This window comes from Lissotriton helveticus, chromosome 3_1 (assembly GCF_964261635.1).
Source record: "Lissotriton helveticus chromosome 3_1, aLisHel1.1, whole genome shotgun sequence".
Lineage (NCBI taxonomy): Eukaryota > Metazoa > Chordata > Amphibia > Caudata > Salamandridae > Lissotriton > Lissotriton helveticus.
This window is the reverse complement of record NC_136061.1, coordinates 1,140,133,981-1,140,147,173: the sequence shown is the minus strand read 5'-3', so window position 1 is coordinate 1,140,147,173 and position 13,193 is coordinate 1,140,133,981. Positions and strand designations below refer to the sequence as shown.

Below are 13,193 nucleotides of genomic sequence, written 5' to 3'. Positions count from 1 at the left end.
GCCAAATAACTAATTTTAGGCCTATCAAATGTCGACGTAGGAGGCAAGAGTGAAAATTTAAATAAGCTAATGTGCCAATGTTGGCACTTATTAATTTTCCATACGGCACATGCTTTGTTTTTTTGATGTTAATTTAATTTATGTTAACAAATTCAGCTGCACACAAGTAGGTGTAAAGCTTTTCTCTTGTTGTAATGACTTGTTTATGCATATCTAACATACAATATCAGTGCTCTCCATCATTATACTGTGTTTTCCATGCCTGGAAAAAAAAACGTTTTGACGCTTTATTTCTCTTGGCATCTCCTTCTGAGGCTCCATCCCCTTCATGCACCTTGTCACTGCAGGATTGTCACCTTCGACCTCCTCATCCTTTTCCTCCTCGACTTCCTCGCCCATGTCCCTGTGACTTCCAATGCTGTTTAACATGGCGCATAGCATTGGTGTTTAAGAAGGCCAAAGCGCCTCTCTACCATGTTTACTCTCGTTTATGTGCACTATTCTACCTTTATTGTGATCCAGTGCAGGAGTGTAGGTAAGATGTAATGATCTCCCTACCTATCGCATGGGCACCATCACTTTGTGAAGGCAGATGCACTGCATTAACGCATAGAAATGTAGTGGGGACTTTCCCATCCATTCATCCCTGTAGCCTTATGGAGTGCCATCCATTTGGCTGTTCACCATTACTTAACCAGTGTCAAGGTGTGCTGTGCTTGACACATGGGTGCTATGTGTGCTTCCTAGGTACTTAGGCACTATGTCAGTGATGACGTACCTTGCATTCTAGATGATCAGCATATTCAGTGAGTGTTGTTACCTTCTGCTTTTGTACGTGTGCTTTGCGGCTGATGATCAGCATTGTCATGTCCTCCAGGAAAGGACATTATTATATAAGTAGATCAGCGGTCTAGCTGGTCCAGACAGAAATGATATGCCATGAACTTCCTGGGTCGAGACAGGAAGTACTAGTTTTCCCTCTCACTACATTGAGGGAAGCAGAGAGAAGAGGACGCGTGGAGAGTAGTTCCACATCAGTAGGCCATGTATAAAAGCTGAGAAATTAATAAAGATGAGTTAATAGCCTTATACCAGGTGCTGTCTTTTCTGCAGAGTGTTATGCTTGCCAGTGCTGTGAAGAGAAACAAATCCAGAACAGGACAACTGGCCAGGCGCACTGAGACAAATCCACTAAAATCAATGAGGCGGCCATATTGGAATCAGGCAATACAAGCCTAACTCACTGAAGCCTACTAAGACAGCCATACTAAGGGCAGACACCAAGCCAGGTTGGCTTTTCAAAGGAATACACATAGCTGGGGGCATCAAAGCTGGAACAGTTCTAAAAGAAAAATGTGAAGCTGCCAGAAAGAATACGGCGGTCACCTTTGAGACAGCTTTCCCAAAATCAGAGGAAAAACAACTATATTCACGATCTTTACCGAAGAGGACCAACAAATATTACATAAAGTATAGTGAGCAGTCCTGTGGCATTATCATACTAGCACATTCCACCATCATGTTGGTGGGAAAAGAAACACAAAAAGCTAACCCCTGCATTGAAGTGCCACCCCCAGTGACAGAGATCGGTACCGCAAGTTTGGGTCACAAATGGAACCGGTGGCTGGAGTCGCTGGATACATTTCTTGCAACAGGCAGTGAGGGAAGAGACGAAAAACATCTGTTACCACTACTTCAGCTTGTGGGGCATGAAGGCCGACGCCAAATCAGACCATTTTCAACAAAGGATGCAGGGACATATGAAAAACTCAAAGAGACACTACATGCCCATTTCAACACAAAGGAAGACGTGGATCAAGAACACCTCATCTTTAACGCAGCACGGCAGGAACCAGGTGAATCATTAACAAATTTCATTACAAGGTTACAAAGTCTGGTAGAATACTGCGATTTCAATACATTCACAAATGAGGAAGCAATTCGACTCAGGGTAATTGAGGGCTGCTCCATCACCAGACACAAAGTGCAAGATCCTTCAAAAGCAGCTCTCACTAAAGGAAATCATCAGGAGGGCCGAAGCTGGAGAGCAGGCCAAAGCAAGAGAATTGCACCTCAATGCAAGAAAGGAAGACAAGAGAAATGATATGTTTCTCATGTTAGTGAGTAAAGCCCAAGAGACCAAAAGAGCCAGAAAGAGTCAGGGCAAAGGCAGACGAGAGACGAGATATCATAATAGACAAAGTAACATGAAATACTCAGATTCAACAATACAATTGGCAGTGGAGGATGGCAAACAAAAGAACGGTACAATCTGGGATTATGACAGCCAAACTGAAATAACTTCAAGGAGTCAATCATCAAACTTTCCAGAGTATTCTGAAGAAGCATAAAGCAGTGGGACAGATCACACAAATGAAACAGATGACAGCATGCCCATCAAGCAAGAAGAAAAAACAAACTACAGAAGATTGGGCAATTCACACCGACTCTGGAAACAGTATATAAACATACCCAAGCAACACACTGTTCACCGAGCTGCTGAGACTTTTCCGAAGAAGCATCAATCAGTGGGACATATCACACACATGGCACAGACAACAGTGTGCCTAACAAGCGAGAAGAAGAAACAAACGACATAAGACTGGGCAATTCACTCAGGCTCCGGAAACCGGTATGCAAACACACTCAAGACACCCACGACAATAAAGAGAAAACGGAGATGAGACAGTTAATACCACATAAGAGGAGCAGAGACAAAATGCACTGGGGCCAAACAAAAGAAATGAACACTCATCTATCAAATTAACCTCCGGTTGCAAGAGCACATAAGACACTTTGAGAGAGGTAGCAAATGAAACGTCCCAAAGATAGCTCCGACTCAAGGAGCAGTTCATCACAGTCCATCAGCTCCAGAGATTCACAAGTCAGACCACGCCCAAAAGAACTTCCTGAAAGGAAATCAGCAGAAGATTCATCTGATTCAGAAAGCATGTCAGCATAATCACTCAGGTCAACAGAATCATCATGCACAGTGGAATCAGAGAACGTTCTCCCTGTTCAGAGCAAAACATCACATGCCAATGACTCAGAACAATCACTTACCCTACAACGCAACATGTCATGTCCATTAAATTCACATCAAGACATGAATATTATACCGTCACCTCTGTTGGGGACAGCTGGGCTGACTCAAAGAGCTTACAGATTAAGAACGAACGTATGAGACACTACCCAGGAATGTAGGGAAAATGCAGTCTCATCACTCTGTAAGAAAGGCAGAAACGTGTTGACAGAGACATGTCATTATCAAGGAAAGGGGATGAGACAGGAGCATGCAGATGCCTGGATGTTCAAAGACTTCAGCATTCCCAAACGCAATTGGGAGTGGGTGAGGCAAACAAAACAAGTAAATTGGTCCCAGAGCCGACCCTTGTTCTCGTGAAGCATCGAACCAACAAACACCTTTCTCAACAGAAACCCCACTCAGCATCCACAAAGCTAACAAACCAATCAAGTAGCCCAAATGATGCTCACCTCACCAACAAACACTCCCTGCAACAGACATCACCCGCAACATCTGCAGAACCACTCTCTACATTCCCAGGGCAAAGAAACCAACTACAGAGCCCAAAGGATGCACTGAAGAGATTGACTGAATTTCTTTGTAATTGGGGGGACATTGTTATATAAGTAGGTCAGCAGAGCTAACAACCCAATCAAGGAGCCCAAAGGATGCTCACCTCAGTAATGAATACTTCCTGCAACAGACATCACTCTCAACATCCACAGAACCACTCTCAACATTTACATAGCAAAGAAACCAACTACAGAGCCCAAAGTTTGCACTGACGAGATTGACTTTATTACTTTGTAAGAGGGGCCGGGAGATGTCATGTCCTCCAGGAAAGGACATTATTATATAAGTAGGTCAGCGGTCTAGCTAGTCCAGACAGAAGTGAGATGCCAGGAACTTCCTGGGTGGAGACAGGAAGTACTAGTTTTCCCTCTCACTACATTGAGGGAAGCAGAGACAATATGACGTGTGCAGAGGAGCTCCACATCAGTAGGCCAAATATAAAAGCTGAGAAATTAATAAAGATGAGTTAATAGCTTTATACCAGGTGCTGTCTTTTATGCAGACTGTTATGCTTGCCAGTGCTGTGAAGAGAAACCAATCCAGAACAGGACAGGCATATTGACATGTGTGCTGTCTTTTAGCATATTGAGATGTGTGCCATCTATGGCCCAAACTACATTGTGCACTTGAGCTATCATGTAGGATGTGTGTTTTTACAAACTGTAAGGCATTTGGAGGGTCAGAGAAATACATTTCTCCTGCTGTCTTCATGGCCATGGCCCAGATGAATCGGTGGGGTAAATGTGAGACTGCAATATATAAGCTAAAGCTACCACCTGTCATCGCAACAACAGATTGATATAAATGTGAGGCAAGTAAACGCAGTGATGTAAGTTCACATGTGGTGGTAATGTGTGTCCTCGCTCTGTGGCATGCTCTAGTTGAAGATGCTGACAATGATATGCATAGAACAACTTATTTTTCAGTTTTTACACTACCCAGCTTTACATTTTTGATCAAACACTTTTTAAGACAACAATAAATAATTTTCTAAGCAAGTAATTCAAGCCACCCTATCACATAGTAAATCAAAATATAATCAGCACTGCATCTCTCAGTAAACTTCCACTGATTACAGTTAGTTAATAAAGCGAGACCTATGGCTTTATCAATGCTTGTTTTGAAATAGCAACTGCTTCAGTTTGAAAAACATTTAGCTGAGTGCCAACCCTTCCCCTGTCATAATTCCCCACAAGTCTGAAGCTACACTTATCAGATAGTCCAACTTACACCCAAATGAAGATGGTCAATCCATGCATACTTTTCAAAATGTGTGTACGCACTAGAGGCATGTTTGGGAGAATGTATCTAATGAATACATTAACCCCTTAATTGCTGGGCATTTCTCCAGCCTCCAATACTGAAACCTTTTTTGGCTATTTGGAGTAGTTCACACCTAGGGCTCCATAATTTATTTTCCACATCAGCTATCCACGCCATATTTGTGTCCTTTTTTTCCAACATACTGGGGATTCTAATGGTAGCCAAGGTTTGTGGATTCCCCTGAGAAAACAGGTAAATGTAACTATATTTTGAGCTATTTGAGAAAAATTGGAATAAAGTGCTCTAAATAAATGTTTTTTCCCTATAATTTGCATCATCAAATAGTTTGGTGTGCTAAAGTCAATGTCTTCCCAGCTTTCAGGAACATGAAGAGCTGAATAAAAACAACTATTTTCTACCACAGTTTTGGCATTTTTCAAAGAAGTAGCCCATTTTCCTATTGTTTGTGCCCTCAACCTACTTCCAGTTTGGGGGTGGGGGGTAGCATGTCCTCCTTCCTAAGCCATTATAGACCCAGGGTATCCCACCCCTGGGGCCGAAATATGGCAAAAAGGCAAACGCCCCCACCCCAAGCCAATATAGGCCCCAAGGATCTCATCCGGGGTGCTGCATTTCATAAGGGGAGGGGGCTGTGCGCTCCCCTCCCCAAGCCATTATAGGCCCCGGGGAACCTACCCCGGAGACATATTCAGTAAGGAGAGACAGGAACGGCCTCCCTCCCCAAGCCATTATAAGCCCAGGTTAGGCAACCACCAGGTAGAAGTATGCCAAATAAGGGGTAGGGGTCACATGCCCCCCCCCCCCATACTTGGGAAAGACCCCAAGGGACCCCATCCTCTAGGGCCGCTAACTCTACAAAAAGAGAGGGTGGCCGTGTGGCCCCCCTCCCTGAGGCATTAATTGCCCCAAGGATCCCAAGCCCCACTTGCTATGTTCCTGGGAGCCCATTCCCGGCACACAGCAGTTTCCTTGCCAGCACCGGTAAGGAAACTTAAATTTGCTCTCGCCTGGTGGGAGCATTTTCAAACCCCCGCCAAACGGGAACAAACACTGAGTCTGCTCCAGCGGGTGGGAGCTTTGAAAATGCTGGGGGCAGACTTTTGATCTGTTTCCCTGCCCACACCGATGCAGGCAGGGAAGCAGAACAATAGATTATTTCCACCCAAGTGGAGCAGCATAAATATCTGCTTTCATCACTTTGGGCAGGGAAACAAAATACAAGTCTGCCCACGGCTGGTGGCAGCATATGTGTGTGTGTTTTGCCTGTGTGTGTGTGTGTGTGTGTGTGTGTGTGTGTATCTCAGATATGACAGCATAATTGCAGGGTAAACACATGCTTGTAAAGCCCTGCATGGTATCACAACACTCTGTAAAGGTCAATGCGTTGTAATGCCCGCAGGGTAAAGGTATGCTGGGTAAAGACCCACTTTGAAAACAGATGTAGATTTACCCATGCACTGTGTGAATCAGGCTATAGGCAATGCCTTTTTGGTAATGCTCTCTAGTATAATGCAATCTAGGCGGCAGGGGCTTCAAATGGCCCCGTGCTTGGCAGAGCAACTCCCATACAAGAACTTCTTAGCGGCCTTAACTACTTGATTGACAGAATTACAAAAACGGAGGATTTGACGTTGCTGTCTGTCTCCTCATTTCTGTACCCAAATAAATTCAGTTCTCTACACTGTCCCCATATTCCTCTTCTGATATCCTTCTCCCTACTCGTCCTCTATTGCCTAATCTTTCCCAAGGCCTCTAGCACCATTAACCAGGACTAGGATATCCCATCTTCTGTTTTCATTAATCCAAATCCCAGCTCTGGATCTAACACCCATGAGAATCTTTGTGACTCCTCATTGATTCTTTTGTATGTTTAAGCCTCGTGAAAAACAACATCGACCTTACTCAGAAAAGAATGTGGAAGACTGTACTTGCAGGTTTACGACCTCGCATGGGGGCACAATTACACATTTCTTCAATTCACAAAGGTCTCCCAGAATATTCCTGGGAAAGGTTTGTGAATTCTGGCATATGAACATGCAGAGGCATTTCTGCCAGTGTAATTGTACATAGTAAACATCTGCATGCCAGGGGTACATTCCAATCCATGTGCAAAAACCTTCAGGACATATATGCCAGAGGACACCCACTACCTGCCCCAGGAGTACACATCACATGAAAATCTTTTAAAAACTGTAAAACAATCTTTTGTGATTTGCAAAAGTGGTTTCAAACTTTTTTTAAAAGGCTGTTTGCACCAGTACGCTAAAAGCTAACTGCAAGTTATTTTGTGAACCTCGCCCCTTTTCTTTGATTTTCTTCTTGTCTCTTGAATACAATTGTACTCAATGAGAATTCACAAATGTGATACTAATATGGAAAAACACCTTTATGCAAGGTTCTATGTGTTCCATAGGGTCGAAATATACCTGTTTCGCAAATTAGTAGCAAAAATCAGCAAATATGCATTTACTTGCAGCACATTTTTCCTTTGAACAAAAAGTTGCCATTTTATCAGAATTTAATGTTATGATTCAGCGTACTTTGAGATGTAAAATAGTCCCCCCTGCACTGCAAAGCAAGCACTAAAAACTAGGCGGAATGATACAACATACAGCCAATAGTGTGATGTAAGAGAGAATACTCACAACATACAGCCAATAGTGTGATGTAAGAGAGAATACTCCGCCTGTGTTATAGCCAATACCATGCTCTGTATTTTAAACTACTCTAACAATAGATTTTGCAGATGGTGAAGGTGTCAAACCCTACCTAAAAAATGGGGTCCAAATCAAGTAAAGTGTTACATTTGTAGGGGAAGTGATCATATTGTAGTGCTCTGAGGGAGACAGGTTTACCTTAAGTAAAACTTTACGACAGGGAGGATAGCACTTCTATGTAAATATTTGGAGGCTGCAAACATAAGGACAAACATGACATCCAGGCACAGCAAATAACATACAATGAAGGAAACATCGAGTTAGTAATTATTAAACAGATTGAAATGTAATTGTCTGGAAAGAAAATAGTTCACTACATTTCTGTTTCTTTTCAGCGAAGGAATGTGGTGGAGTTCTGACTGACCAAAAACGCATTATTAAATCTCCTGGGTATCCTGAGGAGTACGAAAATGAGCTGATCTGTTATTGGCACATTAGAGTAAACTATGGGCAGCACATCCGTATACGGTTCCTGGAATTTGATGTCGAAGATGATACTTCGTGTTTGTCCGATTACTTGGAAATATATGACAGTTACGACGACGTTTATGGACTTGTGGACAGGTAAGGATAAGTAGAATGAAAAAACACATACATGTATCATTCAAATGGAAATAAGTGTGACTGACAATGAAATGAATGTACTTTTTATTTTTTTAACAAAAAGAATCCATGGTATCCACAGGTGAACCTCTGCGTCCAACAAAGAAACAATTCTATATATAGCCACCGGGAGTGGGGGGTGGGAAAGGGACCTGCTCAGGCACTAGAGGCTGAGACGGGGTGGCTAAAAAAAAAAGCATGGGAGGGTGCAGCATGCAATGGACGAGCTTGGGGGAAGGAATGATGGAGCTACATCGAGCATGTCGGGTTGCATGGGGTCCAGCAGGGAAGCAGCACACAAGGGGGAAAGCTAGAAAACACATGCACTGTCATGGACGGCTGAAATAAAAAGAAAAAGAACAAGCATTTGCAATGCAATAGGTCGCGCATTATTAAAAGTTAGAGCTTCTGGCATTGTAAATTACACTGTTTTTTAATTATATTTATTGTTTGCAGTGGAGTGATAATTTGACATATATGCAATTACAGCACTGCAGGAGACAAAATCGGAAGAGCACATATGGAAGCACTACCTGAATATTATATGCACGCTAAACTTGAGAGCATTATGTTACAAGCAGCTAGCTAGGCAGGGTGCTGCGAAAGAGGCATGATCTGCAATAGTCAGCACATGAGAGCTCTTGCACTCAAAACACCAGGCCAACACATGACCATGTGAGACACAGCGGAAGCGGCCTTTCAGCGATGTGAGCTTCTGTACCCATAGACATGAGACTTGTGTGACCCTTAGGAATGAGGTTTGTCCTAGCGAAGGTTTGCTGTAGTTCAGCTTAACCGAGGCCAACACAAGGAAAAATGTCCAAGCTTGACCCAAGTAGTTATCTAAAAGTTAGTCACCATAAGGATTCTGCATATAATGCAGCACAAATGCTTGACACACATATGGGACCGAATGACATGCAGATCACTTTGCTATTAAAAGTCATAATTTGTGCATTATGGGGAAATACAAAATATACACTTATGCTGCATCTATAAAATAAACAAAGCATTAGCAAAAGTAAAAATGCATTGGAAATGCAATAGATTTCGCATTTGCTTGAGTTAGAGCTATTGCCATTGTAAATGGCAATGTCTTTTACCCATGCATAATGTGATGTGTAGTACAATTATGTGTATTGAATTTGAATGAGTTGTGGAATTGTGTGGAGTGGAATTGTGTGTTGTTGTGGAGTGGATTTGTGTATTGGAAATATGTGGTATGGTGTGCAGTGGAATTATGTGGCTCGTAATTATGTGGTGTTCAGTGTATTGGAGATGTGTGGAGTGGAATTGTGTGTTGTGGAGTGGAGCTATGTGAAATTGCATTTTGTGTTGTGGACTGTTATGTAGTGTAATTCAATTATGTGTTGTGTTGTTGAATTTTGTGTGCTGTGCCACTAGGGATTAGAGAGCTATACCATTGCTACACATTACATTATGCCGTCTGATTTACCGTTCACACCTTATTGTAGTTTATTCAAGAAGGGTTGGAGAAGGAAGGAGGTGTGAAAACTGACAGAAATAATTCTACTAGTGTTGTAAATGGCAATGCATAGCAGAAAAGATCAATATGGGGGGCCTAATACCTGAAGGAGGAGTTTGATGAATAACGTGTTTAAAATGAATTGCCGTGATGAATAAGGAGCCACTGCCCCATACTAAGCAGTGGAAATTAAAAAATACTAACACCATAACAAACAAAGCAGACATCAACAACAATGGTCTGATAAATAATAAGTATATTATAAATCGGTTTTACAAAAGAAACCTCAAAGAAACATAAAAACTCTTCATGACAATGGGAGCTAGTAAAACCCGTTTATTCCGCTATGTGGCAGCAGTGCCGCAATTATAACGTTGGTCTCTTCGAAAAGTCTGTGAGAAGCTCCTGTGTAAAGCGCAGAGTGGCCGGGCACTTGGTGGCGTATCACGAGTGTGCCCTCCTGTGGGATTTTAATTTAGTTTCCAGAAACATCGCACACAGGTTATACAGATCAGATTGTGTCTGGCTTTCTTTTTATGTTCTCCTTTGTGTGAGAGTCCTTGCCCTAATTATCACCATGATTACATCACTCGACGTTACACCATACGCCCATGCACACATGTTGACATCACAGAAAAATCGCCTTACATGCTAAGGGAGCCGGTCCAAGTAAAAATAAACAAGTGGCTTCTAACCCATTTGGCATCATGCGCAATTAAGATCATGACATTAATGAAGGACCACTTTGGACGGTGGCCAGTTGTTTCCTCCCCAACCCAGCTCTTCATCAATAAGCACTGAGCACAGAAGTAAACGCGGAAGACAAGACTCGACTGCACTCTTCCGCTGCTTTGCAGCCTGACGGCTGCGGGGCACAGGAAAGTGAAAGCACGCCATGTGAAGCCGTCAGCCTGTTTATCTGCGCCGCGCGCCTCTCTGCAGACTCCCCCTGCATTCCAGAGAGGCGCGCGACGCGATCCGGACTGCATTCGCATGCCGTGGAGACAAGACCTGGCCTCCCTATGGAGAAACGCTGCGCACGGCCAGGTCTTGTCTCACTTCGTCGGTCTCAGACTGCTGAGACGACGACTATAGTTCTCGCTTGCGAGAACGTGCTTTCAGCGCGTTCGTCGTAGGCGAGACCTAAAAAGAAAAATGTAGTTCCCTAAATGTGAGCAGTGGAACCCTACAACCAATCAAAGCAATGGTAAAGATACTATGCTTGAGGGAGGAGCAACATAAGAAATGGAAGGCAAGTCAACTAATAAGAAGCAAGAAAATGAGAGTGACGATAAAGCCAACCAATGGCACACAATGAGTGGGCTCTAAGCCCACTGTAAGATTTCGGCTATGGTCTATGAGAGGCTTTCGCCCATAGATATCTAAAAGCTGTCTGTAGGCAAGACCTAAAAAAGCTACTGGTATGAGTCACAAAATATAAGAAGGCAAAACGTTTGATTATAATTTAAAAATCATGATCTATGTAATACGTGTTTCAGGAATTTCTAACCTATATTCTGCTTACAATCACATGTGGAGTTCAGTGTGATAACATGGCATTGCCCAGGAGAGCCACAGGATGACCATTGGGAATGGTGAGATCACCCACAAATGTGTAACTTTGTGGCTATTCATACACATTCCCAAATAGTTATTAACCTGCACAGTTAATTTTAGAGTGAAACTAGCCATTGTAAGTGTGAGGATTTGGGTATACTATATGATATGACTCTGAGGGACATCCTGGAGTACACTCACAGATACTGTCATGGGTCCTGTCAGCCTCAATTATTTAACTTTAGCTCAACCCTGGATAGCTCTGGCTGCAAGCAGTAAGACTTGGCAAAGGAACGTAGTGTAAAGCATTTAACACCACCAAACAATGAAATAAGAAAGTTACAATAAGAAAGAGACAATTTAAAATGTATAAATATAGAGCATATTGTTATTAATTTTTAGAGAACTTGATCAACAAAATCCACTGGAGGGTTCTGGAGATACCGATTTGAGACATTTTTTATCACTTTCAAATGCAACTGCAAACAAGCATTGTTCAACAAAAGTTGGTAAACTTTCCAAAAGTTTGAAATAGTTAGTGCAAATACTCTGGCTAGGGTTGGGTGGACAACTCTGACCAGGTAAAAGAAAAGGGACCAGAGAGGATACTTTGGACAGTTACCTGGCCACCAGAGCATTTTTAAGGCAAGTTCCAAGCTTTACAGGATGCCATCGACATCAGTGGAGTGGTGCTGATGCTGAGGATACAGGCAAAAGATGCTCAAAGGATGCTCCAGTTGAGATGTGGTCGATGGGGCTGTGTTTATGGTTGTCCCTCGGTCCACAGCCAAAGTGAGGAGACTTTGGCCACATAGAGGGGAGAGAAGATCACACCTCCCTCTGCAGCAACTGCCTTTGTTTCTGGGCCTGGGAGTCATTCACACATCTCCCCAGGCAGTCAGAAAGCTGTCTGAGTGCCAGGGCCTTTGTGAGGCCATTGGACTAGCTGGAGTGCAGAGTGGCAACTTTCTTAAAGTTGCTTACTTTATTAGTGGCACTAAATTTGGCCTGAGCATCAGGTGGGGTTCAATGCCATAATTAAGTTGATGCCTTACATGCCTCATTCAGAGATTAGCCAGGCTGGGGGCCACCTGTAACCCATTGTTAGCCAGTTGGGCTACTAACCTTTCCACAGCAAAACGACAATTTGGAAGTGTTGCTGTTAAGACATATACAAATAATATGCCCTACCAATGATATATAGCTCCCTGCCAAAGGGCTGTATAGGCCTTCCTTTGGGGAGACTTACATATATAATTAAGGGAAGTGGGGGCTCTGCCAGTAGGTGTAATGGCAAAGTAGACCTAGCAGTGTAAACACTACTTTTTGGTCTGCAGTGGCAGGCTGAGGTCTATTTTGTCCTTTTAACACTCAGGGTGGTGCAGACAGTGCTGCAGTCGTGGATTAACACTCTGCCTTACGTGCCCTATGTACCCTGGGCGCCATATAGTAGGTATAAGTAAGTCAGTACTTGCCAATGGGTTAAGCCAATCGAACATATTTTTGGTATAGAGTTAGAACACTGTCACTGAGGTCTGGTTAGCAGGCCTCAGTGTGCTCTCAAAGTTGAAAAACCAACAGCATCAGTCCAGACATTTTGAGGGTGAACATGCAAAAAGAGGCATTTCCTTGCAGTAACTATTACGTTGATAGTGGGAAAGATCCAGTCAATCACTGTTTCAGGAGGTGCTTGGAAAGAGGGAACGTGAAATTGTGCAAATGTAAATTTCTGCAATATATATCTCTGGTAAATGTCTGCCTAATGGACAATCCACACAAGTGGGAGTGGGGGATTTAGGTGTACTTCTGGAAATAACGTCCTATAATATCATGGAGTGCTGATTTGGGTTCTTGAGAAATAGCCACATCAAAAATATTAAAAGGCACCAGAATCCCTCACAGATATGTCACTTTAAGGACATTGGACACTTAAGCTGATTATCACTAT

At 43.0% G+C, this 13,193-nt stretch overlaps 1 protein-coding gene across 2 annotated transcripts in view; it reads left to right on the top strand.

Moving 5' to 3' along the window:
- The window catches only part of TNFAIP6 (TNF alpha induced protein 6), a 254,345-nt gene that overhangs the window by 215,223 nt on the left and 25,929 nt on the right, over window positions 1–13,193 (top strand). For both annotated transcript variants that reach the window (XM_078683865.1, XM_078683864.1), the window contains exon 4: window positions 7,935–8,163. In XM_078683865.1, coding sequence (XP_078539991.1) covers window positions 7,935–8,163 — 229 coding nt within the window. The remainder of the gene's footprint in view (window positions 1–7,934; window positions 8,164–13,193) is intronic.